General features: G+C 53.4%; 1 protein-coding gene and 1 pseudogene across 3 annotated transcripts in view; both read right to left on the bottom strand.

Annotated features, from left to right (window-relative positions):
- Window positions 1-27498, bottom strand: part of FBXL18 (F-box and leucine rich repeat protein 18) — a 47318-nt gene that overhangs the window by 519 nt on the left and 19301 nt on the right. The window contains exon 3 of one of the 2 annotated variants that reach the window (XM_031664924.1): window positions 1-574. This exon is cut by the window's left edge and continues 519 nt beyond it. In XM_031664924.1, the coding sequence (XP_031520784.1) occupies window positions 568-574 (7 nt within the window). In that variant the 3' untranslated portion in view covers window positions 1-567. Of the gene's footprint in view, window positions 575-24277; window positions 25637-27498 lie in introns of those variants that run through there. The other variant, XM_031664923.1, reaches the window with a different exon arrangement.
- LOC103882732 lies at window positions 21278-24251 on the bottom strand (annotated as a pseudogene). The gene has a single exon (XR_644673.4). The product of XR_644673.4 is annotated as an uncharacterized LOC103882732 (transcript).

Below are 27498 nucleotides of genomic sequence, written 5' to 3'. Positions count from 1 at the left end.
TTTGCTACCAAACACATCCTGCAACAGGCGGTGGGAGTGAGTTCCTGCAGAAACTCAGTGGAGCGTTGAGGCCACCTTGGAAGCCATACACAGCAGTCTCCAGATGGCAGCAAGCTAGAGAATGACTCTGCAGTGTCAGGGAGGGTTAAGCTGTATTTTAAAAAGCAACGGAAGGCCCGGGAAATGCAGCTTTTAGATAGCAAAGGCCTGTGATGCCCCAAGTGGCCCCCATCAGCCAGGAGTGGGTGTTTTGGAGGGAAGAGGTGGCTGGCCTGGGGAATGGGTCCGGGCCTCCGAGTTCACCAGATCTCCAGGCCACATTGTGGCACAAGCCATCCCTGTCACTGCGCCTGGCTGGCCTGGGCCCACAGCCTGCTTCGCCGGGGAAAGGAACCCCTGCCTCGACAGAGCCTCCGTCCAATTCGCTCAGCGAGAGCGCTGCCAGCTTCCTCACTCACACAGCCCAGCTGGAGAACTGCCCACAAGTTAAAAAATATTTCTTTCCAGCAGACATCGCTCCTGCGGATTCAAGCCTTATCTTTCTCTTCCAGAGGAGAGTTGTTCATTTCACTTCCTAAAAAAAAAAAACCCAAAACCTTAAACCACAAACTGAAAAGCAGGTGGAACCGTTTCAGGATTTGGCTGAAGTTTGTCTCAGAGCTGATAAGGGACAGTCAGTTGTTTCTGGGCAACACAGCAGTGAACTGGCAGCAAGACGGGGGTCCACACTATCCCCCAATAAAATGACCCCCCAAGGCCTTGCTCTGTATAGAGAGGTTTCTGGCCAGTCATAGTGGCTCACGCCTGTAATCCCAGCATTTTGGGAGGCCGAGGCGAGTGGATTGCTTGAGGTCAGGAGTTCGAGACCAGCCTGGGCAACATGGCGAAACCCCGTCTCTACTAAAAATACAAAAATTGGCCAGGCGCGGTGGTTGATGCCTGTAATCCCAGCACTTTGGGAGGCCGAGGCAGACGGATAAGGAAGTCAGGAGTTCGAGACCAGCCTGACCTACATGGTGAAACCCCATCTCTACTAAAAATACAAAAATTAGCCAGGCATTGTGGCGTCCACCTGTAATCCCAGCTACTCAGGAGGCTGAGGCAGGAGAATCGCTTGAACTCGGGAGGCAGAGGTTGCAGTGAGTCAAGATGGTGCCACTACACTCCAGCCTGGATAACAGAGTGAGACTCCATCCCCCCCAAAAAAAACAAATTAGCTGGGCGTGGTGGCGCATGCCTATAGTCCCAGCTACTTGGGAGGCTGAGGCACGAGAATCACTTGAACCCGGAGGCAAACACCTTAGCAGAAATGCCAACGCTGGCGGCTGGGTTGGCAGGACTGTTTTTGTTTTTTTTTTTTTTTTTGAGACGGAGTCTTGCTCAGTCGCCCAGGCTGGAGTGCAGTGGCCAGACCTCAGCTCACTGCAAGCTCCACCTCCCGGGTTCACGCCATTGTCCTGCCTCAGCCTCCCAGGTAGCTGGGACTACAGGCGCCCGCCGCCACGCCCGGCTAATTTTTTTTTGCATTTTTAGTAGAAACGGGGTTTCACCATGTTAGCCATGATGGTCTCGATCTCATGACCTCACGATCTGCCCGCCTCGGCCTCCCAAAGTGCTGAGATTACAGGCATGAGCCACTGTGCCCGGCCCATGGCAGGGCATTTTGAAAGCAAGCGTGGGCTGCTTGTAGTGGCTGACAGCTGTAACCCCAGCACTTTAGGAAGCCAAGTTGGGAGGACTGGTTGAGCCCAGGAGTTTGAGATGAGCCTGGGCAACATTGTGAGACCCCTCCACCCCCAACCACCACTACACAAAATTAGCTGGGCATGGTGGTATCTACCTACAGTCACAGCTACTGAGGAGGCTGAGGGGGGAGGACTGCCTGAGGCCAGGAATTTGAGGCTGCAGTGAGACATGATCATGCCATTGCACTCCAGTCTGGATGACGGAGCAAGACACTGTCTCAAGAAAGAAAGAAAAAAAAAAACATAAAGAGAAGAAAAGAAAACAAACGTGTGACCTACTCCAGAACTCAGGCCAGGGGTAGGATTTTACCAGACACAGGTCTGCAGAGATGGACCACAGGGCTCTGGCCTTGGCTCAGCCCCAGTACAGTCAGTAATCAACAAATAGCACAAGGGGCCAGGCATGGTGGCTCATGCCTGCAGTCCTAGCACTTTGGGAGGCCAAGGCGGGTGGATCACCTGAGGTCAGGAGTTTGAGATCAGCCTCACTAACGTGGTGAAAACCCATCTCTATTAAAAATACAAGAACTTAGCCAGGTACGGTGGCTCACTCCTGTAATCCCAGTACTTTGGGAGGCCGCGGAGGGCAGATCACGAGGTCAGGAGATCGAGACCGTCCTGGCTAACAAGGTGAAACCCCGTTTCTACTAAAAAAAAACACACAAAAATTAGCCGGGTGTGGTGGCGGGCGCCTGTAGTCCCAGCTACTTGGGAGGCAGAGGCAGAAGAATGGTGTGAACCCAGGAGGTGGAGCTTGTAGTGAGCCGAGATCACACCACTGCACTCCAGCCTGGGCGACAGAGTGAGACTCTATCTCAAAAAAAAATAAATAAATAAATACAAAAACTTAGCCAGGCATGGTGGCGTGCACCTGTAATCTCAGCTACTCAGGAGGCTGAGGCAGGAGAATCACCTGAGCCCGGGAGGCAGAGGCTGTAGTGAGCTGAGATCACACCGTCGTACTCCAGCCTAGGCAGCAGAATGACACTCTGTCTCTAAATAAATAAATAAATAAATGGCACAAAGGCATAGCAGTCACCTGATGAAACAGGCAACCTTTCAGCCAGGCACAGTGGCTCATGGTTGTAATCTCAACACTTTGGGAGGCTGAGGCGGAAGGACTGCTTGAGGCCAGGAGTTCAAGACCAGCCTACAACATAGTCAGACCCCCATCTCTACAAAAAATAAGTATGGTGGTGCATGCCTGTAGTCCCACCTACTTGGGAGGCTGAGGCAGAAGAATCACTTGAACCTGGGAGGTGGAGGTTGCCATGAGCCAGGATCGCACTTCAGCCTGAGCAACAGAGCGAGTGAGACTCGGTCTCCAAAAAAACAAACATACAAAAAAGACAGTGCCTGACACACAGTGAAACAGGGCTACTATTAACTGTTAGACATTGTAAAACTTAATATAATCATGAAACACTTTGCAAACACAAAGGCCAACAGCTGAAGACACAGGGATACCATGAGTCTGTCATTCCCATCCCCTTCCTTCCCGAACTCCCTCAAAAAATGCTTCAATTCATAACTTTGTTTTTTTATTTTTTGAGACAGGTTCTCGCTCTGTCACCCAGGGTGACAATCTCCGCCCATTGCAACCTCTGCCTCCTGGGTTCAAGTGATTCTCATGCCTCAGCCTCCCGAGCAGCTGGGGTCACCAGCGCGTGCCATGACACTGGCTAATTTTTGTATTTTTAGTAGAGACGGGGTTTCACCATGTTGGCCAGGCTGGTCTTGAACCCCCTGACCCCAAGCGATCTGCCCACCTCAGCCTCCCAAAGCCCTGGGATTACAGGAGTGAGCCACCACGCCCGGCCTAAACCCTAATCTGATGGCAGAGGCTTGGGACATGCACCCAGGCCTCCATCCCAAGCCCTGCCTCGCTGTCTGCAAACTGCTGCCCCTCTGCAGTTCCGAAACATTTGTTCCACTGGCTGCAAGGGTGTTCTCATCTCCCTTCATCCCTCACCGTATTTTTTGTTTTGTGAAAGCTGCACAGTTCTGAAGTAATCGTGCTACTGGGAAACAGGGCTGAAAGTCTCGTTTGTTCAAAGAAAATCTTTTCCTTCCACACACAAGTGCTGTGTTTGCGCCATAAATCACCTTCTGCATTAGGTCCCCGCCAGCCTTTCTCCTGGTGCCCAACCCTCCCAAGAAGGGCTCCAGTCCTGCATTCCCAGGGTGGCGGGTGGCTGCAAACACAGCCGGACCTGAGCCTAGCTCAGCAGCTCAGGGACACGTCAGAGAATAACAAGGGCAGGAATTCACATTTATTGTGCACCTACTATGTGCTGGGCACTGCACTGGGCACTTCCTTAATCAGTTGCATTTTCTTCCTTCCAGCCAGGCACGGTGGCTTATACCTGTAATCCCAGCACTTTGGCAGGCTGAGGCCAGAGGACTGCTTGAGCCCAGGAGTTCTGGACCAGCCTGGGCAACATACTCGATTGATGCAAAAGTAATTGTGATTTTTGCCATTAAAAGTAATGGCAAGAACCACCTTTACTTTTGCACCAACCTAATTGCAAGACGCCATCCCTACAAAAAAATTTAAATTACCAGGTGTGGTGGTGAGTGCCTATAGTCCAAGCTACTCGGGAGGCTGAAGTGGGAGGATTAATTACACCCCGGAGGTCAAGGCTGCAGTGAGCTATGATCGTGTCGCTACACTCCGGCCTAGGCAACAGAGCAAGACTCTGTCTCTAAAAGAAACGAAATTGGCTGGGCGCAGTGGCTCATGCCTGTAATCCCAGGACTTCGGGAGGCCAAGGTGGGCAGATCACCTGAGGTCATGAGTTCGAGACCAGCCTGGCCAATATAGTGAAACCCCATTTCTACTAAAAATACAAACATTGGCCAGGCGTGGTAACGGGTGCTTGTAGTCCCAGCTACTCGAGAGGCTGAGGCAGGAGAATCACTTGAGCCAGGGAGGCAGAGGTTGCAGTGAGCCAAGATCATGCCACTACACTCTACCCTGGGCGACAGTGCAAGACTCCGTCTCAAAAGAAAAAAAAAAAAGAAACAAAATTAAGAAACAAAATTAGCTGGGCACAGTGGTTCACTTCAGTAACCCCAGCACTTCGGGGGACTGAAGCAGGCAGATCACCTGCGGTCGAGTTCGAGACTAGCCTGGCCAACACGGTGAAGCCCCGTCTCTACTAAAATTAGCCAGCATGGTAGCACACACCTGTAATCCCAGCTACTCAGGAGGCTAAGGAGGGAGACGGCTTGAACCCAGGAGGTGGAGGTTGCAGTGAGCCAAGATCACGCCACTGCATTCCAGCCTGGGCAACAGAGTGAGACTTGGTCTCCAAAAAAGATAAAAGAAAAGAAACGAAATCCTCACAGGATACCGTGAGGTGGGTCCCTCCATCATTATCTCATTTTACAGAGAAAAAACGAAAGTATTCACTTGCCCGAGGCCAGGACAGGAAGCCAGGCATCACCTACCCCACCGTGGGTACCCACTGGCACATTGGGAGATGAATTCATCTCCTGTTGGCACGCATTTCCTTTTTATATAAAACAGAATCTGTCACTATGTCACAAGCCACGGCAGAGGGAGGCCCCGGGCTGGGTCAGGCGTTGCAGGCAGTACCCAGCTCGCCGTGGATTGCAGCCAAATGAGGTTGAGAAACAGTATTTTCACCTGCAGTTCTCAAATGCTTGCTCTCAGGAATCTCCACTCTCTACCTGAGGACCTAGCCGCAAATGACATCTTAATAGCAATATGAAAATAATGGCCGGGCGCGGTGGCTCAAGCCTGTAATCCCAGCACTTTGGGAGGCCGAGACGGGCAGATCACGAGGTCAGGAGATCGAGACCATCCTGGCTAACACGGTGAAACCCCGTCTCTACTAAAAAACACAAAAAACTAGCCGGGAGAGGTGGCGGGCGCCTATAGTCCCAGCTGCTTGGGAGGCTGAGGCAGGAGAATGGCTTAAACCCAGGAGGCGAAGGTTTCAGTGAGCCAAGGTCGCGCCATTGCACTCCAGCCTGGGAGAAAAGAGCGAAATTCCATTTCAAAAAAAGAAAAAAGATAAACCTAAGCACTTAAAATTTTAGGAGTTTGATTCAAGAATCAGGCAGTGCCAGACGGCGGGTGGTTTGGAGCCCAAGGGGAAAGCTTGTATAAGGTGCACACCGAAGCAAGGCAAAGAAAGCATTTGAGGCCGGGCGCGGTGGCTCAAGCCTGTAATCCCAGCACTTTGGGAGGCCGAAACGGGCAGATCACGAGGTCAGGAGATCGAGACCATCCTGGCTAACACGGTGAAACCCCGTCTCTACTAAAAAAAATACAAAAAACTAGCCGGGCGAGGTGGCGGGCACCTGTAGTCCCAGCTACTCGGGAGGCTGAGGCAGGAGAACAGCGTAAACCCGGGAGGCGGAGCTTGCAGTGAGCTGAGATCCGGCCACTGCACTCCAGCCTGGGCAACAGAGCGAGACTCTGTCTCAAAAAAAATAAAAAATAAAAAAATAAAATAATTTTGACTTTACAGACTCACTGAGGGGATCTCAGGGACACCCTTCCTGGCTGGCAAACCGTAACTCTAAAACAATCATCTAGGCCGGACGCGGTGGCTCAAGCCTGTAATCCCTGCACTTTGGGAGGCCGAGACGGGCGGATCACGAGGTCAGGAGATCGAGACCATCCTGGCTAACATGGTGAAACCCCATCTCTACTAAAAAATACAAAAAACTAGCCGGGTGCAGTGGCGGGCGCCTGTAGTCTCAGCTACTCGGGAGGCTGAGGCAGGAGAATCACTTGAACCCGGGAGGCAGAGCTTGCAGTGAGCTGAGATCTGGCCACTGCACTCCGGCCTGGGCGACAGAGCGAGACTCCATCTCAAAAAAAAAAAAAAAAAAAAGGAAAAAAAAAAATCTTTGGCCGGGCACAGTGGCTCATGCCTGTAATACTGGCACTTTTGGAGGCGTAAGTGGATGGATCACTTGAGGTTAGGAGTTCAAGACCAGCCTGGCCAACTTGGTGAAACGCCATCTCTATAAAAACAGAAAATTAGCCGGGCGTGGTGGCGCACCTATAATCCCAGTGACTCGGGAGGCTGAGGCAGGAGAATCGCTTGAACCTGGGATGCAGAGGTTGCAGTGAGCCGAGATGTGCCACTGGACTCCACCCTGGGTGACAGAGCGAGACTGTCTCAAAAAAAAAAAAAAAATTAAAAATTAAAATTGAAAAAAGTTAAAAAACATTAGACACCAATGATACAACATTAAAAAACAAAGTGAAGGCCAGGCGCAGTGGCTCACGCCTGTAATCCCAGCACTTTGGGAGGCTGAGGCGGGCGGATCATGAGGTCAGGAGATCGAGACCATCCTGGTTAACATGGTGAAACCCCGTCTCTACTAAAAATACAAAAAATTAGCCAGGCGTGGTGGTGGGTGCCTGTAGTCCCAGCTACCCAGGAGGCTGAGGCAGGAGAATGGTGTGAACCCGGGAGGTGGAGCTTGCAGTGAGCCAAGATTGCGCCACTGCACTCCAGCCTGGGCGACAGAGCAAGACTCAGTCTCAAAAAAATAAATAAATAAATAAATAAACAAATAAAACAAATGACCAGTAAGCACATACAAAGAAGCCCAATCTTATTAACCATCAGGGAAATACAAATCAGAGGTATCATGAGATACCACCTCACACCTACTAGGATGCCTGTAATCAAACAGACAGAAAATAGCAAGTGTTGGCAAGGACATGAAGATACTGGAACACTCAAATATTGCTGGTGGGAATGTAAAATGGTGCAGCTGCTAAGGAGAACAGGTTGGCATTTCCTGAAAATGTTGCCGTATGACTTAGCAATTTTACTTCCAGTATATATTCAAGAGAATTGAAAACATGTCCACCTAAGAATTTGTACATGAGGGCCAGGGGCAGTGGCTCAGGCCTATAATTCCAGCACTTTGGGAGGTCAAGGCAGGAGGATCACTTGAGGCCAGGAACTCCAGATCAGCCTGGGCAACATAGCAAGACCTCATCTCCACAAAATATTCAAAATTAGATGGGCGTGGTGGTACGTGCTTATAGTCCCAGCTACTTAGGAGGCTGAGGCAGGAGGACTGCTTGACCCCAGGAGGTCAAGGCTGTAGTGAACCATGATTGTGCCACTGTATTCCATCCTGGGTGACAGGGCGAGATCCTGTCTCAAAACAGAAAAAAAAAAAGTTTTGGAATGGATGGTGGTGATGATTGCACAACAATATAAATCTGCGTCATGCCCCTGAATGACATATATATGTGTGTGTGTGTATATATGTGTGTATGTGTGTATATATGTGTGTATACATATACACACACATACTTTTTTTTTTTTTTTGAGACAGAGAGTTTTGCTCTGTCGCCCAGGCTTGAGTGCAGTGGCACAATCTTGGCTGACTGCAACCTCCGCCTCCCAAGTTCAAGTGATTCTCCCGCCTCAGCCTCCTGAGTAGCTGGGATTACAGGCACATGCCACCACACCCAGCTAATTTTTGTATTTTCAGTAGAGACGGGGTTTCACCATGTTGGTTAGTCTGGTCTCAAACTCCTGACCTCATGATCCACCCGCCTCAGCCTCCCAATGTGATGGGATTACAGGTGTGAGTCACCATGCCTGGCCTGAACTATGTATTTTTAAATGACTGGCCAGGCGCAGTGGCTCAGGCCTGTAATCAGAGCACTTTGGGAAGCCAAGGTGGGCGGACCACGAGGTCAGGAGTTTAAGACCAGCCTGGCCAACACGGTGAAACCCTGTCTCTACTAAAAATACAAAAATTAGCCAGACATTGGTGGAGCACGCCTGTAATCCCAACTACTCAGGAGGTTGAGGCAGGGAGAATTGCTTGGACCCAGGAGGCAGAGGTTGCAGTGAGCCAAGATCACGCCACTGGACTCCAGCCCAGGTGACAGAGCAAGACTCCATCTCAAAAATAAAATAAAATAAGAATACAAAAATTAGCGGGGCATGGTGGCAGGTGCCTGTAGTCCCAGCTACTTGGGAGGCTGGGGCAGAAGAATTGCTTGAACCCAGAAGGCAAATGTTGCAGTGACCTGAGATGGCACCACTGAACTCCAGCCTGGGTGACAAAGCAAAATGGTTAATTCAAAAAAAAAAAAAAAAAAGTGGGTGGGAGCATGGAACATAGAGTCATATAGTCACATTTGTTTGGATGTTAAAAAAAAAAAACTGGCCGGGCGCGGTGGCTCAAGCCTGTAATCCCAGCACTTTGGGAGGCCGAGACGGGCGGATCACGAGGTCAGGAGATCGAGACCATCCTGGCTAACATGGTGAAACCCCGTCTCTATTAAGAAATACAAAAAACTAGCCGGGCGAGGTGGCGGGCGTCTGTAGTCCCAGCTACTCGGGAGGCTGAGGCCGGAGAATGGCATGAACCCGGGAGGCGGAGCTTGCAGTGAGCTGAGATCCGGCCACTGCACTCCAGCCTGGGCGACAGAGCGAGACTCCGTCTCAAAAAAAAAAAAAAAAAAAAAAAAAAAACTAACAATGGCCGCGCGCAGTGGCTCACGCCTGTAATCCCAGCACTTTGGGAGGCCGAGGCGGGCAAATCACCAGAGGTCAGGAGTTTGAGACCAGCCTGGCCAACATGGTGAAACCCCGTCTTACTAAAAATATAAAAATTAGCCAGTTGTGGTGGCACACACCTGTCATCTCAGCTACTCGGGAGGCTGAGGCAGGAGAATCACTTGAACCCGGGAGATGGAGGTTGCAGTGAGCAGAGACCGTGCCATTGCACTCCAGCCTGGGTGACAGAACGAAGCTCCATCTCAAAAAATAATAATAATAAAATAAACAACTTTCTTACAATCAAAATAAAAGATCACATCCTATCTAGTTTCTGCAACTTCTCTTTGGGATGAATAGACTGTGAATTATTTTTTGTTTTACCAGATCTATGATAGGTATGATTTTATTGATTATTTTTTTGAGACGGTTGTGCTCTTGTTGCCCAGGCTGGAGTGCAGTGGTGCGATCGCAGCTCACTATGACCTCTGCCTCCCGGGTTCGAGTGATTCTCCTGCCACAGCCTCCCAAATAACTGGGACTACAGGCGCACACCACCACACACAGCTAATTTTTGTATGTTTACTCAAGACGGGGTTTCACCATGTTGGCCAGGCTCTTCTGGAACACCTGACCTCAAGTGATCCACCCACCTCAGCCTCCTGACTGATTGATTGATTGACTGATTGATTGATTGAGATAGAGTTTCACTCTGTTGCCCAGACTGGAGGGCAGAGGCGCGATCATACCTCACGGCAGCTTTCAACTCCTGGACTCAAACAGTCCTCCCACCTCATATCACTGCACTCCAGCCCAGGCGACAGAGCAAGACTGTGTCTCAAAAAAAATAAAATAAATAAAATAAATAAATAAAAATAGAATCTGGGAAAAGGGGGAGAGAGGGAGGGAGGGGAGCAATGGTGGAGAAACTACCTATTGGGTACTATGTTCACTATTTGGGTGATGAGTTCACTGGAAGTCCAAACCCCCCAGATTACACAATACACCCATGCACAAAAGCTGCACAGGTACCTCTTAAATTTTTTGTTTTTTTTGAGATGGAGTCTTAGTCTGTCACCCAGTCTGGAGTGCAGTGGCACGATCTCAGCTCACTGCAACCTCTGCCTCCCAGGTTCAAGTGATTCTCCCGCCTCAGCCTCCCAAGTAGCTGGGATTACAGGCGCCACTCACCATGCCCGGCTAAATTTTGTATTTTTAGTAGAGACGAGGTTTCACCATGTTGGGCAGGCTGGTCTCGAACTCCTGACCTCAGGTGATCTGCCCGCCTTGGCCTCCCAAAATGCTGGGATTATAGGCATGAGCTACTGCACCTGGCCCTCCTGAATCTATTTTTAAAAAACAAGTCTAGGAAAAGACATCAGATAAAAAAAAAAAAAAGAAAGAAAGAAAGAAAACAAAAAAGAGGTCACCAGAAACCCTCCCATCTGGAAGAAATGGCGTTAATTACCACACAGTGCCTTAAAGAAATGCAGGTTAAATCTCTCATAGTCCTGGAGATCAGAAGTCCGAGACAGGTCTCCCTGGGCTCAGGTCAAGTGCAGGCCATGCTCCTCCTGGAGGTGCTGGGGGAAGATCCCCTTTCCTGGCCTTTATCAGCTTCTAGAATCCACCTGTGCTCCTTGGCTGGAGGTCCTCCCTCCAGCAACCGCCCGTGTTTCTCCCCCGCCAGCCCTCAGCTCTTCCTCTCCTGCCTCCAGGGCCCTGGTGATTCAATTGGGCCACCAGGATAATCCCACAGCCTCTCCACATCTCAAGGTTGGCGATTAGCAACTTCCATTCCCCTCTGCCACAGAACCCACAAACACGGGATCTGGGGACCGGGACATGGACATCTCTGGGGGTCATTATTCTGCCTCCACAGCCGGTCACAGCACTGCTGTGACATGACCCAGCCAAGGCCTGTGCAGGAGGCAGGAGGGAGGCAGGAGTTTGGGACTCCTTGGGGTAACAAAGGTTGCAGCTATGACCCTGAACCTCAATCCCGGATGCAGCCAGCTGGAGGTCACCCCATCTCTGGACACAAAAGCAAACTCAGGGGGCTTGTGGGGAATGACTGCTCAACATAATTTACATCAATTTAAATGTACAGGCAGTGGCTCACTCCTATAATCCCAGCACTTCGGGAGGCCGAGGGGGGCAGATCACCTGAGGTCAGGAGTTCGAGACCAGCCTGGCCATCACGGCAAAACCCTGTCTCGATTAAAACTAAAAAAATTAGCCGGATGTGGTGGCGGGTGCCTGTAATTCCAGCGACTCATGAGGCTCAGGCAGGAGAATCACTTGAACCTGGGAGGCGGAGGTTGCAGTGAGCCAAGATCATGCCACTGCACCCCAGCCTGGGAGGCAGAGTCTCCAAAAAATAAAATAAAATAAATCAGGGAACTTTGCAAATAAAAATACCCTTTTGGGCAGCAGCTGAGAGCTGTCCTGCCTGTTTCGAGGGCCAGATCACGCCGGGGAAAGACACTAAGGTCACACCTGATACACAACTCCGCCTCTGGGGTCCTCAAAGCTCCTACCCATCGCAAAAATATTAATCCTCTGCTCTAGTCATTTCAACTAACGAAAAGTCTCTTCCAAAGAAACAATCCTAAAGATAGAAAAACACCAGTCTAAGGAGAGGGGAGCTTCTTTCCTTAGGAGACTGACTCATTGGAGACAACCTACTTGTCTGACAGCAGAAAGAGCTTGAGACAGCAAAGCCCTGTCGTTAAAATGATGGAGGAACCCAAGAGGCCACACTCTGTGTGTGAGCAGAAAAGCAGGACGTGAAATCCAATTATTGCAGTCTCGAACCTTTTTTTTTTTTTTTTTTTTTAGATGGAATCTTGCTCTGTCGCCCAGGCTGGAGTGCAGTGGCGCCATCCTGGCTCACTGCAAGCTCCGCCTCCCGGGTTCACACCATTCTCTTCCCTCAGCCTCCCGAGAAGCTGGAACTACAGGCGCCCACCACCACGCCCGGCTAATTTTTGTTTTTTTGATTTTTTTTTTGAGACGGAGTCTTGCTGTGTCACCCAGGTTGGAGTGCAGTGGTGCGATCTCGGCTCACTGCAAGCTCCGCCTCCCGGTTTCAAGCAATTCTCCTGCCTCAGCCTCCCGAATAGCTGGGACTACAGGCGTGCACCACCACACCGAGCTAATTTTTTTTTGTATGTTTAGTACAGACGGGGTTTCACTGTGTTAGCCAGGAGGGTCTCCATCTCCTGACCTTGTGATCCACCCACCTTGGCCTCCCAAAGTGCTGGGATTACAGGCCTGAGCCACAGCGCCCGGCCCTGTTTTTGTATTTTCAGTAAAGATGGGATTTCACTGTATTAGCCAGGATGGCCTCGATCTCCTGACCTCATGATCCGCCCGCCTCAGCCTCCCAAAGTGCTGGGATTACAGGCATGAGCCACTGCACCCGGCCACCTCAGACATTTTTTAAGACCATAGAACAAAGACTGGAAAGACGTTTACTGAAATATTAACGGATGCACTGCAGGGCGGGTGAGAACGTGGGTGTGGACTATCTTTTCCCTCTGTTCTACTTTTCTGAAATTTTCACATGTTCTGGAAAAGGAACATAATAAAACTAAGTTTACCTCTTTTTATATTTATTTAGTTAGTGAGTTATTGAGACAGCATCTTACTCTGTTGCCCAGGTTGGAGTGCAGTGGTGATCTCGGCTCACTGCAGACACAAACTCCTGGGCTCAAGTGATCCTCCCACCTCAGCTTCCCAAGTAGCTGAGACTACAGATGCACACCACTATGATAGGCTAACTTTTTAGTTTTTGTAGAGACAAGGGTCTCACTGTGTTGCCCAGGCTGATGTCAAATTCCTGGCCTCACGTGATCCTCCCATCTCAGCCTCCCAAAGTGCTGGGATTACAGGCATGAGCCACCGTGCCAGGGCCTAAGTTCACCTTTAATCGAACTGGTTGTGTTCACTGCTAGGTTTATAAAATTAATCGAGTCCTTTTGTTTGGCATGTGAACGTGTGTGTGAATTTAGTAAGAGTGTGTGGTGTTTGGGTGTGATGAGACATAGAGACTGTGTGTGAGCAGTGGGGGTTATGTGTGTCTGCATCTGTGTGGACATGTCTGAGTGACTATGTATGCGGAATGTGTGTAAGAATGAGTTATGGGTGGACTCTGTGGCTCACACCTGTAATCCCAGCACTTTGGGAGGCCGAGGCTGGCGGATCACGAGGTCAGGAGAGCGAGACCATCCTGGCTAACATGGTGAAACATCATCTCTACTACAAATACAAAAATAAGCCGGGCGTGGTGGTGGGCACCTGTAGTCCCAGCTACTCGGGAGGCTGAGGCAGGAGAATGGCGTGAACCCGGGAGGCGGAGCTTGCAGTGAGCCGATATCACACCACTGCACTCCAGCCTGGGCGACACAGCGAGACCCCGTCTCAAAAAAAAAAAGAATGTGAGTTATGTGAGCATGTGTGTGCTACATGAGTGAACATGGGCGTGTGTGTGTAAATGAGCACATTGGTACGTGTGCACGTGAGTGTGAATGCGTGAGCTATCCGTGTGTGGGTGAGTGAATGTGTGGGGTATATGTGCAAATCCACACAGGTGCTGTGTGATAAGAATGTGTGTGGTGTGGGTGAGTGCAAGTGTGCAAGGGTGTGCATATAGGAAGCTCCATGTGTGCATGCGAATGTGGGAGCATGCCGTGGAAAGCGTGGGGTGTCTGTGTAAGTGGCGTGCGTGTGGGGTGAGCAGAGGTGTGTCTGTGTGGCTGGGGTGGAGGTGTGGACTCAAGTGGATTTTGCGAGAGTTGTAGAAGTGTGAGCACTGGTGGAACTGTGTGTGTGTGATATGGGTGTGACATGGGAGAAGATTTGTGAGCCTGAGTGTGAGTGTGCAGGTGTGAGTGTGTGTGTGGGTGTGGTGTGTGTGTGAATAAACGTCTGTGTGTGAATGTCAGAGTGTGGGGTGCCACAAAACCCGAGAACCAGGAACCCTGGGAAACCTGCAGTTCCAAGCTGCCCAGAGAAACCGCAGGAAAGGCCTGGCCAGCAAGTCACCATTCCTGGCTCCTGAGTGTCACCACGGCCAACCTTCCACAGGGCAGGCAGACACAAGACACACCACACAAGAGGAAGGGGAGACCCCAAGCCCCTTCCAGAAAGGCCTCTCTGGCCCCCGGCCGAGAGGCTGCCCCCTCCCCTTCCCGGGGGGGCACATCCACTTCCCAGGCTTGGAACACAGCAGAGTGGCCCCCGGCACCTGTGAAGGGAAAAAGGTGACATCCTTTGCTCTCCCAGCACAGCTGGCTGGCAGCTCTCCTCCTTCACCCAAGGCCTGGAGATGGCCGTGGCTGAGAAAGGCTCGCCGGGTTCCCAGGCTGCTCTAGCCACACAGAGACATCCCTGTGTCCTTGCCAATGGTGTCTGAGCAGGGCCTCCCCTCCCTCATCCGTGCAGAGCAGAGGCCCAGCGTGCAGCATCTCGCCCAGGCTCTATAACCATGAGACACACTAACCACCACTAGCTGCGTGGCCTTGAGCAGGCAGCTGACCCCCGGGCGCCCCCACTTCATCTGCAAAGCAAGGGTCACGGCAAACCGTGGCTCCGAAGCTAGGATTCCATCATGCCACCTCCACTATCCTGCAAGTTCTACACCCGCAATAAACCAGTCAGCTGTGCAGGACTCCTGGGGGCAGCCAAAGCCTCTCAAGCTAGCTGTTCCGAACACCCTCCTCCAGCCACGACTCCCGAGGCCTCCAGTGCAAACCCTTGGAACACAGAGGGCTGGGCTTTTTCTTTTTTCTTTTTCTTTCTTTTTTTTTTTTTTTTTTTTGAGACAGAGTTTTGCTCTTTTTGCCCAGGCTGGAGTGCAATGGTGCAATCTCGGCTCACTGCAACCTCCGCCTCCCGGGTTGACACCATTCTCCTGCCTCAGCCTCCCTAGTAGCTGGGACTACAGGCGCCCGCCACCACGCCTGGCTAATTTTTTGTATTTTTAGTAGAGACGGGGTTTCACCGTGTTAGCCAGGATGGTCTCCATCTCCTGACCTCGTGATCCGCCCACCTCCACCTCCCAAAGTGCTGGGATTACAGGCTTGAGCCACCGCGCCCAGCTGAGGCCATTTTGATTTTATTTTAAAGTCTTGCCACATGGACAAAGGCCAGGGGGCTTCACACACTCAGTCGACTCCAGGTAGAGACCCCTGATCTTTTCAGGGCTCTTCACATGTTCTGGCCTCCCTGGCACAGTGCCCCTCACAAAACAGGGGCATCACGGCTAGGCGCAGTGGTTCACACCTGTAATCCCAGCACTTTGGGAGGCTGAGGCGGGAGGATTTCTTGAGCTCAGGAGTTTGAGACCAGCCTGGGCAACACAGTAAGACCCTGTGTGGTGTGGTGGGGCGCACCTACAGTCCCAGCTCCTCGGGAGGCTGGGGCAGGAAGACCACTTAAGCCCAGGAGGCCGAGGCTGCAGTGAACTAGGATGACGCCACTGCACTTCAGCCTGGGTGACCGAGCAAGACCCTGTCTCAAAACAAAAATGAAAGCAGAAGCATCAGCTCAGGAGGCGTGTGGGAAAACAGAAGTTCCCCCAGACCTGGGCTGAAGCTGCTGCCCCCACCACACCCCCAGCACACCCCTCGGCAAGGCCAAGGCCAACACCAACAGGCCCAGTGCACTATGACACACTTTCTAAAACTGGTCACATGACCTCCCACCCCAAGAGGTCTTCTGCAATGACAGCTCAACACTCATCCTGGAAAGTGGGGGATCTGTGCCCCATCTCTTGAATGTGGCAGCTTCTGGGACTGCCTTGGTCGACAGTGTGTGGAAGTGATACCATGTGACAGCCAAAGCCAGGGCCCGTCCTTCTGGTTTTCTGGAGATGCTTGCTCTTGGACCCAACTGCCATGCTGTGAGGAAGCCCAACTAGCCTAGGTAGAGAGACGACATGGAGAGACCACATGGAGAGGCCACATAGAGAGACCACATGGGAGAGGTCTCATGGACAGGCCACATGAGGCCGCATGACAAAGCCACATGGAGAGGTCTCATGGACAGGCCACATGAGGCCACATGGAAGTGTTCCAGCCAGCCACGGGCCCTACTGAGGTCCAGGTCAACACCAGCATTGACCACTAGACCTGTGAGTAAAGATGCTTCCAGGAGACTTCAGTCCCCAACTGCTGAGTCACTGCGGCAGAGGCTCCAGACATGGTAGAACAGACAAGTCGTAGTGCCATCCCCTGTGCAAACACCTGCCCTGGAGAAGCCGTGAGCACCTCACAGTGGCCGTTCTGGACCCTGAACTTGGGAGTGCCTTGTTATGTACAAGATGGAATGTTGTTGGCTATTGCTCAGCCTTGGCGCCTCCTCTCCCCGCTTGCCTGTTGCTGTAATGACAGTCTCAAGTGTGTCTCTGAAGGAAGGGCTCCTGGGCTTCCTCGCTGCATGCATTCCCATCCTCTCTCCCCTGCTGCAGCCACTGGCGTCAGCGGCACAGTGGATCCGCCCCCACCCACTGCCCAATTCCCCAGCACCGACCCAGCCAGACACGAGACATCACCAGGGGGCAGTGGGTGCATGTCAACCGCAGGCAATGGCTCAATGCTGGGCAGGATGGGAGGCTCCCGGCCCTATGTCGCCATTTCTGTCAGGGAAACACCATCACCTCAAGGACCAAGCCAGAAGGAGGTATTGCTGAGTCCCCAGTTCATGTGAGGGGCCCCATCGTGGCCACTACGTTCTGCAGCAGCCCTGTCCCCATCTGGACTCTGGTCCCTCCTCCCACCTCCTGCCACACTCAGGACCGAGCCTCTTCCCAGAGCCCAGGACAGGCAAAGGAGGTCTCTGCTCCAAACTGACACAGCAAATAAACCAGCCTCAAGGGCACACGTGCCGGGTGCAGTGGCTCATGCCTGTAATCCCAGCGCTTTGGGAGACTGAGGTGGGTGGATCACCTGAGGTCAGGAGTTCAAGACCAGCCTGACCAACATGGTGAAACACTATCTCTACTAAAAACCCAAAAAATAGCTGGTCATTGTGGCACATGCCTATTATCCCAGCTACTCAGAAGGCTGAGGCAGGAGAATCCCTTGAAGTCAGGAGGCAGAGGTTGCAGTGAGCCGAAACTGCGCCACTGCACTCCAGTCTGGGCGACAGAATGGAACTCCACCTCAAAAGAAAAAAAAAAAAAGCACATGTACTGCAGATTCCACTCTTTTTTTAGGTGGAGTCTCGCTGTTACCCAGGCTGCTGGAGGGCAGTGGTGCAGTCTTGGCTTACTGCAGTCTCCACCTCCCAGGTTCAAGCGATTCTCCTCCCTCAGCCTCGTAAGTAGCTGGGACTACAGGCACACACCACACCACGCCTGGCTAATTTTTTGTACTTTTTGTAGAGAGGGGGTTTCACCATGTTGGTCAGGCTGGTCTCAAACCCCTGACCTCAGGTGATCCACCAGCCTCGGCCTCTCCAAGTGCTGGGATTACAGGCGTGAGCCACTGTGCCCAGCCCAGATTCCACTCTATCGGGCACCCAGAGGAGTCAAACTCATAGAGACGGGAAGTAGAATGGTGGGTGCCTGGGGCTGAGGGAGGGGCTGGGGAGTGAATGTTTAATGGGGACACAGTTTCAGTTGCAGAAGATGAGAAAGTTCTAGAAGCGGATAGTGGTAATGGCTGCACAACACTGTGATGTGCTTAATGCCACTGAACTGTGCAGTTCATTTTTTTTCTTTTTTGAGACGGAGTCTCGCTCTGTCGCTTAGGCTAGAGTGCAGTGGCGTGATCTTGGCTCACTGCAAGCTCTGCCTCCCGGGTTCACGCCATTCTCCTGCCTCAGCCTCCCAAATAGCTGGGACTACAGGCACCCGCCACCACGCCCAGCTAATTTTTTGTACTTTTAGTAGAGACGGGGTTTCACCGTGTTAGCCAGGATGGTCTCGATCTCCTGACCTCGTGATCCACCCACTTTGGCCTCCCGAAGTGCTGGGATTACAGGCGTGAGCCATTGCGCCCGGCCAGTTCATTTTTTTTCTGAGACAGGGTCTCGCTCTATCGCCCAGGCTGGAGTGCAGTGGTGCAATCATGGCTCACTGCAACATTGACTTCCCAGGCTCAAGCAATGCTTCTGCCTCAGCCTCCCCTCAAATAGCTGGGACCACAGACAGTCGTGCGCCTCCATGCCCAGCTAATTTTTGTACTTTTTATAGAGACAAGGTCTGACTATGTTACCCAGGCTGCTCTCAAACTCCTCGGCACAAGTGATGTTTCTGCCTTGATCTCCCAAAGTGCTGGGATTACGAGTATGAGCCACTGCCCCCCGCTTGAACTATGCACTTTATTTTTTTTTTTTCTTCAAAAAAACCCTCTGCTGGCAAATTACACACTTTAAAATGGTTAAGATAGGCCAGGCCTGGCGGCTCATGCCTGTCATCCCAGCACTTTGGGAGGCCGAGGCAGGTGGATCACTTGAGGTCAGGAGTTCAAGACCAGCCTGGTCAACACGGCGAAATCTTGTCTCTACTGAAAATATTTTAAAAATTAGCCAGGCATGGTGGTGGGTGCCTGTAATCCCAGCTACTCAGGGGACTGAGGCAGGAGAAATGCTTTAACTCAGGAGGCAGAGGTTGCAGTGAGCCATCACACCACTGCCCTCCAGCCTGGGCAACAGAGCAAGACTCTATCTCAAAAAATGATAATAAAATAGAATGAACAAGGCTGAGGCTGTTTCCACAGCCTCAGGGGAACACCTAAGCTGACTCGGCCCTGCCTGCCTTCAGCCAGTTACCACTTTTGCCGTCTGAGCTGCCACCAGACCACAGGGAGGCTTTTGCAGTGTGCAGCCTGTACAACCATGCCAGTGCACCTGCACTGCTCCCTGCCAGGCCCATCCTGACTTACGCAGCCTCCTCGCTCACCTTTGGCCTCCCCAGCCCAAGGCTGTCTCAGCTGTTACCTCCTGATGCCCCCTGGGGAGTGTGTGCCCCTCTGTTCCCCACTTTGGGTCTTGTGTCTCCATCCACACACCCCTGTTTCAGACAACCTGCACCCCACCCAAGCACAGCACCCACCCCCCACCATCTGAAGTGAACGAAGCCACCAGCCTCGGGCCCAAGGAAGGGGTTGTAGGTAAGAGGTCAAAGCGTCCCTGCTAGAAGGAGCACACGGCTGCCTGGCTTTCTAAATCAAGTCCATTTTATTTGAAATTTTCCACATGCCACACATGTACATGAAAATTCCCATCCAGAAGGTAGTTTGCTACAGGGAACACCAAAGTCAGGAGCAGGCATCACCGTGAGACGCCATGGGGGCAAGTCAGCTGGACGGGGACAGGGAGGTTGGTCATCAAAAGGCAGGTAATGCATGTAGGGTCATTTAGCACCTGGTCATGAGATATGGCAAGACCCCCGGGGCCAGGGAAAGGTCTCGCCTTAAAAACACGTGGAGCTCTGCTGTCTCTGGGCAGTCTCACGCGGATGGGCAATGCTCAGAGGGTGGCGAAGGGGCTGGAGGGAGGTACCACCAGCGGCTGCAGGGGAGGGGCACGCACACACACAGGCACGCACATGCTTGCCCGTGAACACCCCCCGGCACACACACACCCTTGCACACTCCCCACCCTCTGCCCCAGACACATCAACAACACAGCGGTCCAGGCTCTGGCTCACTCCCTGGGAGGCTTCTGTGGCCAGGGTTCCCCCGGCAGGTCTGGCAGCAACAGCTTGGAGAAAAGCCTCCCAGGACCAACCCTCATTCCCAGGTCCACTGGTCTGGGGCGGGAGAGTAGCCAGGTGTTCTGATCTGGGGTTTTCCCGTAAACCAACCCCTTCAGCATTTCTGCTTTATTTTTTGTTTTTTTGAGACAGGGTATTTCTCTGTGGCCCAGGGTCGAGGGCAATGGTGTGATCTTGGCTCACTGCAACCTCCAACTCCTGGCCTTGGCAGCTCTATCTCAGCCTCCTGATAGCTGGGACCACAGACACCGTGCAATTTCCCAGCTAACTTGACTTTAAATTTTATTTTATTTATTTTGTTATTTATTTATTTATTTTTATTTTATTTTTTTTTTTTTTTTTTTGAGGCGAGCTGGCTGGCTCTGTAGCCCAGGCTGGAGTGTGGTGGCGGATCTCAGCTCACTGCAAGCTCATGCCTCCCGAGGTTCCACGCCATTCTCCGGCCTCAGCCTCCAGTAGCTGGGACTACAGAGCCCAGCCACCTGCGCCCGGCTATTTTTGTATGTTTAGTAGAGGCGGGGTTTCATAGGTTAGCCAGGATGGTCTTGATCTCCTGACCACCGTGATCCATGCGATCACCGGCCTCCCAAAAGTGGGGATTACAGGAGAAAAAGCTGAGCCACCTTGACCATGTTTTAAATTTTATGTAGAGATGAATTTCACTATGTTGCCCAGGCTGGTCTCTCGAACTCCTGGGCTCAAGCAATCCTCCTGCCCCAGCCTCCCAAAGTGCTGGGATGACAGGCTTGAGCCACTGCGCCCAGCCCCTCCCATGTTTCTTGAAGGAGCTTGAGAGAGTAGAGGAGCCCTGATAACAGCTGGCCCGAGTCACGGCCACCACGGCGTTCCTCAGTGTCTGTGGGGTTTGTGTTCATCATGCCCAGTAGATCTAGAAACTTCTAACTTGAACCCACACCCCCAAGTGCAAATGAGACCGATGGCCATCATGAAGAGCCCCCCAGCGTCGTGGTCAAGGCTACCAGGAACTGGCAGCAGCGCTCTGCCCACGTCCACAGGAGGCGGTCGACGTCTCCTCTGCCTCCGGTTTAGCGGCCCCACACTTCATCGCCACACCTTGTCCATGAATTTCACAAGCTTTCTTACAAGAGCTCCGTAATGGGCCAGGCGCGGTGGCTCACGCCTGTTATCCCAGCACTTTGGGAGGCCGAGGCAAGAGGATCACTTGAGGTCAGGAGTTCAAGACCAGCCTGACCAACATGGTGCAACCCCGTCTCTACTAAGATACAAAAATTAGCCGGTCATGATGGCGGGTGCCTGTAATCCCAGCTACTCGGGAGGCTGAGGTGGGAGAGTCGTTTGAACCTGTGAGACAGAGGTTGTAGTGAGTGAGCCGAAATCGTGCCACTGCACTCCAGCCTGGGGGACAAAGCAAGACTCCCTCTCAAAAAAAAAAAAAAATCTGTCATTTTCAGATCCTAAAACGAGCAGATAACAGGGGAAGAGGAGGTGGGAGGCTGTCACAGCACTGCCTGCTGGGAGATCAGGGTCTCCGCATCCAGGGCTCCAGCACCCTCCAGCCCTGCAGGAGCACTGCTGGCACCTCCAAGGCCGGGACACTGATCTGGAGCTTCATTGGCTGGCAGGGGCCCAGCCCTCAGCTGTCACAGCCCTACTGCTCTAGGCCTGGCCCCTCCATGAGCCCCCCAGGCCCAAGCCTGAGCCCAGCCCCAGTCCCCTGGGCCCAAAGGCCTGTGGCTCTGGGTCCGGGCACAGGGAGTGGTTGAGGGAGGGCGCTGCTGAGCTGGCAGGCACGCCTTGTGTGTTTTTAGCGCCAGAGGAGCTCAGCCCATCCTGGCTGCAGTCCTGGGTCAAAGCAGCGAGTGTCCTCCCGCCCTGTGCACACACAGGTCCCGGGACGGCCTCTTGGAGAAGAAACGTCTCAGGCCTGTGTCCTGGCAGGGCGTCTGGGGGCAGCGGATGGCAGGGATAGAGCCCGCCTCCTCTGCTGCAGAAGGAAGCAGCCCTCACCCAGCTCCCCTGGGCTGGACGGGCCCTTGAAAGAGAGAAAAGCCTCATACAGCAGAGAGGAGCACCCAAGGCCCAGAAAGGCACCTTTGCTCTGGGTCCTCAGGCTCAAGTGCCTGCCCTGGGCCACCTTCAGAAGCCTGGTGGGGCCCAGTGTTGCCTGGTGACATGGAGCAGGCGGCGGGGCGGAGGCTGCGGGACAAGGGGCTGCAGGGTCACAGGCCACAGGGCCATGGGGCCGCAGGGCCAGGAGGAAGTCAGGAGAATAAATAGCAGCTAGGTCTGGGGTGAGCTGGGGGCACAGGCAGGACGGGGCAGCCAGAGAAGTAGGAGCTCTCCCTTTTAAAGAACAAAGGGATACATACCTTTTCCCCTCCACCCTCTCTCCAACCCCTCAGTCTCTCCCTCACACTCACACAGGGAAGATGTGACTCACACACGCATGCACACACAGGGCACAGGTTTACACAGGCACACACACACAGGCACACATACACGCAGGCACATGTGCACACACAGGGCACAGATACACGCAGGCACACGTGCACACAGGTACATGCACGCAGGCACACGTGCACACACAGGGCACAGGTACACACAGGCACACCCATGCAGTCACACGTGCACACACAGGGCACAGGTACACGCATGCACACGCACGCAGTCACGGGGACAAGTGCTGACCACGCTCCTCCGGCAGGCAGCATATGGTCTGCCGCTTAACAGCCAAGCTCTGCCAATTGGGGACTATTAGGGTGGGTTCTTTTCCCAGCATCAAATGCTGCAGAATATAAATTGCAACTAACACTGGTGCCAAAATAGCACTTAGCGAAAATAAGCACGTTATTAACATCTGGTGAAGCCCATCTCGGGGGTAGCAGCAGCGGAAATTCTTGCTCCAAGTCAAAGGATGGTTGCAGGGGACACTAAAAATACAAGGTCTACTGTTTCGGGGGTGCTTTCCAAGGCACTGTACCCCAGTCTCGGGAACGGCCCTTCCTCCAGTCCTGTCTATGAGTATAAATTATGCTGTTGGTTAAAACCGCTTGCTCATGAGAACAGGACACCCAGGCGTGATCATACACACGCCAGGATGCATTCCTGGTGCAAACGCAATTCTCTGGCCCCAGTGGGGAATGTTCTGGAAGAAAGGAGAGGGGCGCAGAGCTGCAGCGCCCAGAGACACAGGCTCACTGAGGGTCCGGGAGACTCCCAGGCCACCTGCCTCCCTCCTGGGCCACATCCCCTTCCTGCCACACCTCAGTCTGAGAGCAAGAAGTGGTCAGTACTGGGAGGTACCACACCACCGGATCTGATCACTGCGCCTGGTGGTCTCCAGGTACCATTTTAAAGCTCTAAAGAAATGCCCAGGAAGTGTGTGTGTGGGCCGTGGGCAGCTGGTCCTGCGGCCTGCAGGTCAGGAGACGGGGCCGAGGGGTATGGCTCTCAGAGGCCGTGACAGGAGGGCCAGGAGGCCTCTGGGAGGCAAAGGTGTGGTCTGGTGCTGGTCCCACCATCAGGCTCTGCTGAAATTAGCCTGCGGACGGGCCTCTCCAGCCAGGAGGCAAAGGCTCTGCACTGGGTGCAGCCTGGGGCTGGGACAGGACCCGTGGGCTTCAGAGAGGAGGCGCTGACCCCATACATACAAGAAAGAAAGTCATGGTGAAGTGGGAGGAGACCTCGAACCCCAGATCCGCCTGTGCCAGTGAGCAGAGGCGCCAGGGCAGTGCCAAGACTGCCATGTGGAGAGCTGGGAGGCAGCCTGCACAGGAGGGCTGTCCCTCCCTACAGCTCTGACCCCAGTTCTCCAAAGGCCTCTGAGACAAGGAGCTGCTGAGAACCATCCCCGCCCAAGGGCAGGGCCGGTGATCAGAGGCCCGGGGACAGTATCCCCCATTTTTTAACAGCAAGGCAAATGTGAGACACCGCCCCACAGGACGGTGGACCTGTCACATGGAAACCCAGGAGGATGACGGCAGGCTGGGCAAGGGGCCCTTCACCAAGAGCGGCCAAGGTGGCGGTCCAGGCGAGCAGGACCCAACTACAGCCCCCCTCAGAAGCCACCAGCCCAGGGACAGCTCTAGGAGCGCCTGGAGGTGGAAGGCGGCAGAGGTGACCAGCGTGGCACATGGGGTTGGGCCTCGGACGCTGGGAAGGTGTCCTTATTTTTGGAATAGCTTTAATTTTTTTCTCTTTAAGAGATGGGGTATCCCTGTGTTGCCCAGGCTGGTCTCAAACTCCTCGGGTCAAGTGATCCTCCCAAAATGTACTGAATATATATATATATATATATATATATATTTTTTTTTTTTTGAGATGGAATCTTGCCCTGTCGCCCAGGCTAGAGTGCAGTTGCGTGATCTCGGCTCACCGCAACCTCCACCTCCCAGGTTCAAATGATTCTCCTGCCTCAGCCTCCTGAGTAGCTGGGATTACAGGCACCCACCACCACGCCCAGCTAATCTGTGTATTTTTAGTAGAGATGGGGTTTCACCATGTTGGCCAGGGTGGTCTTGAACTCCTGACCTTGTGATCCACCCGTCTCGACCTCCCAAAGTGCTGAGATTACAGGCGTGAGCCACCGCGCCCAGCTGAATATTTTTAAAGTCTTAAATAAAGTCATTCGAAATGGGGTCCTATGATTGCTACTCCAGCCTTATGAATCCTTTCTGGGTTTTAATGTTGCACGTTATTCTAACAAAGCCGAATGTGTATCTATTTCCCCAGGAATGCACATGGACCTTCCCAGGGAAGCTGAAGGCTGTGGGGTGGGTGGGAGCAGGAGGAGACCTCTCCCATGAGAAGCGGGCCCTGCTCATTGGGCTGAAAAGCCATAGGAGAGGCTCCAACCAGCAGTCCCAACCCCAGGGGACCTCTCTGGGGCCACAGGCATCATCGGGCTAGAAAAGTCCCAGAGACATGAGTGGGCTCAAGTGTGTTCTAATGGGACGGAGAGTCCTAAGTCCGCAGCCTAAACCGGCAAGCCCTTCCCCATGTCACACTCGGCCACGCAAGGGGACACTCAGACACACGGTGACCAGCCTGGCCGACTGGACTTCAGGGGGAGAGCATGTGGCCGCCCATCCGTGGGGCCCCGGTGGCAGGTGACCACAAACACGACAGCCAAGGGACACGCTTCCCAGTCAGAATGGCACGGAGTTCCGGTCCTCCAGGCCCATCGACAGGGCCCCCAGGGATTGAGGCTCAGTGTACAAACCCCCAAGCCAGGCCCCAAGGGTCAGCCTGGTTCAGCCAGCCTCCACATCGACGGTCCCCTGACCCCCCTCATGTCAACCAAAGCACATCCCCTCAACCCAAACTTCACAGAGCAACAGTTCCCATGAGAGAGCCGCAGAGATGCCAGGAGCCCCAGGAGCCAGGTGGGGCGTGGCCGGCCGGGAGAGAGGCCCTCTTCCTCTTGTAACAAACCAAGGGTCCCTGGTGTCCCAGGCTCCTACAGCGTCTTGAGGTGACTCAGACCGATGGGCAGCGGCTTGGCCTCTCACCACCACAGGTTCGGCGGTTCCTCGGCCACTCTGCTCTTAAATAAGGTGATCTCATCCAGGTGCACCAGAGGGACGTCCCGGATGACGTCGGTCAGGCCCTCGTGGAGCAGAGGGAAGATGACGACGTTCAATGCGGGCCGCTCGGCCTGGAAGCTGAACCAGAGACAGGTGGTCAGCGGATTACGTGGGTGGCCACGGAGGGGGCAGAGCCTGCCGGGGGAGCCCAGGAGGCACTCACAGCTGCCCCCGCCACCTGGGCTCACCTGGGGCTCCCGGAGAGACCAGGCCTGCTGTGAGAGTCACCCTCTATGTGCCTTGAGGGCCCCGTACGTGGCAGCCAGAGCTGAGGAGGAGCAGGGCAGCCGGGAACAGGCAACACGCTTCTCTCCAGGTTCAGGGGGCACCTGCTCCATGCCAGCCACGAGTATCAGAGGCCCCAGAGGCCAACCCTGCTCTGCAGATGCGGGAGAGCTGCCAGGACAGGCTGCCGTGCTCCAAGGCAGCAGAGGGACCCCACTGCAGGAGTGGCAAATTCAAGGCACCTGGCCCATGGATGTCCCATGGCCAGGACAGAGAGAAGGGACAGGTGTCCACACCCCACAGCCGCACGTGGGCCACCTCAAGGGGGTGCGACTCCCAAGTCAGTGAGGCAGCAGCAGTCACTAGGAGGAGCAGACACCAAAGCGGCTACTCGGGAAAAGCACACGTTTGACCGCATGACAAATGGCAGGTGGGCGACGCTCCCAAAGCCCCCGCCCCCAGGCGACCAGCCTGCATGCATGAAAACTCATGCACAATTGCCACGGGGTGCCCACCAAGTGCCAGGCACGGCTCTGAGCTCTACAGACATGACCTCATTTTGCCTTCCCCACAACCCTACAACGAGCCTCGGTCCCCCAGCAGGCCATGAAGCAGAGCAAGGATTCCCCCCCCAGTCAGAGCAGGTCACCAGCACAGTCTTACTGGCCCTATTTGGCCAAAATGCAATGCAAGCCGGGCACTGTGGCTTGCTCCCGTAATCCCAACACCTGGGAGGCTGAAGTGGGAGACTCGTTTGAGGACAGGAGTTCCAGAACAGCCTGGGCAACATAGGGAGACTCTGTCTCTATAAAAAATATTTAAAAATTAGTAAGGCATGGTGGCGCATGCCTGTCACCTCAGCTACTCAGGAGGCTGAGGCAGGAGGATCACTTGAGCCCCAGAGGTAGAGGCGGCAGTGAGCTATGATCACACCACTGTACTCCAGCCTGGGCAACACAGTAAGACCCTGTCTCTAAAAAAAAAAAAAAGAAAGAAAGAAAAGAAAATGCAAAGACCCAAGTGTCAGTCCAGGAGCTCCAGGCAGAGGGAAAAACATAGCAGTGCCCCAGAGAGCAAGACAAAAACATCCAGGCCGGGCGCAGTGGCTCACGACGGTAACCCCAGCACTTTGGGAGGCAGAGGCAGCTGGATCACCTGAGGTCAGGAGTTTGAGACCAGCGTGGCCAACATGGTGAAACCCCATCTCTACTAAAAATACAAAAATGAGCCGGGCGTGGTGGCGGGTGCCTGTAGTCCCAACTACTCAGGAGGCTGAGGCAGGAGAATCCCTCAAACCCAGGAGGTGGAGTTAGCAGTGAGCCGAGATCATACCATTGCACTCCAGCCTGGGCAACAGAGCGAGACTCCGTCTCAAAAAAGTAAAAAAAAAAAATCCAGACACTTCTTCCTAGAGGGTCTCAGGGGCTGCAAGGCAGGGAGGCACCCACAACAAAGAACCTCACCGTTTGCCAACACTGAGTCAAGTGCCCCCGGCCACAGCGGCCACTTAAAGGGAAAAGGACAATGGGGTCCAGCCTCTCACTGTGACCCTGCCTGAGGCGGTGCTGGACTCACGACACACAGAGTCAACGGCAGAAAGGCACTCACAAAACCTGAGGTTTTGGCAATACAGACGCCATCACAGCCCTGGCCCTGCACAGTAATCTTGTGGGCAGCGATGTCCGTGACCGTGAACCCCACGGGTCATGTGGCAG

The sequence above is a fragment of the Papio anubis genome, chromosome 4 (genome assembly GCF_008728515.1).
Source record: "Papio anubis isolate 15944 chromosome 4, Panubis1.0, whole genome shotgun sequence".
Classification (NCBI taxonomy): domain Eukaryota; kingdom Metazoa; phylum Chordata; class Mammalia; order Primates; family Cercopithecidae; genus Papio; species Papio anubis.
This window is presented reverse-complemented; position numbering and strand designations above follow the sequence as displayed.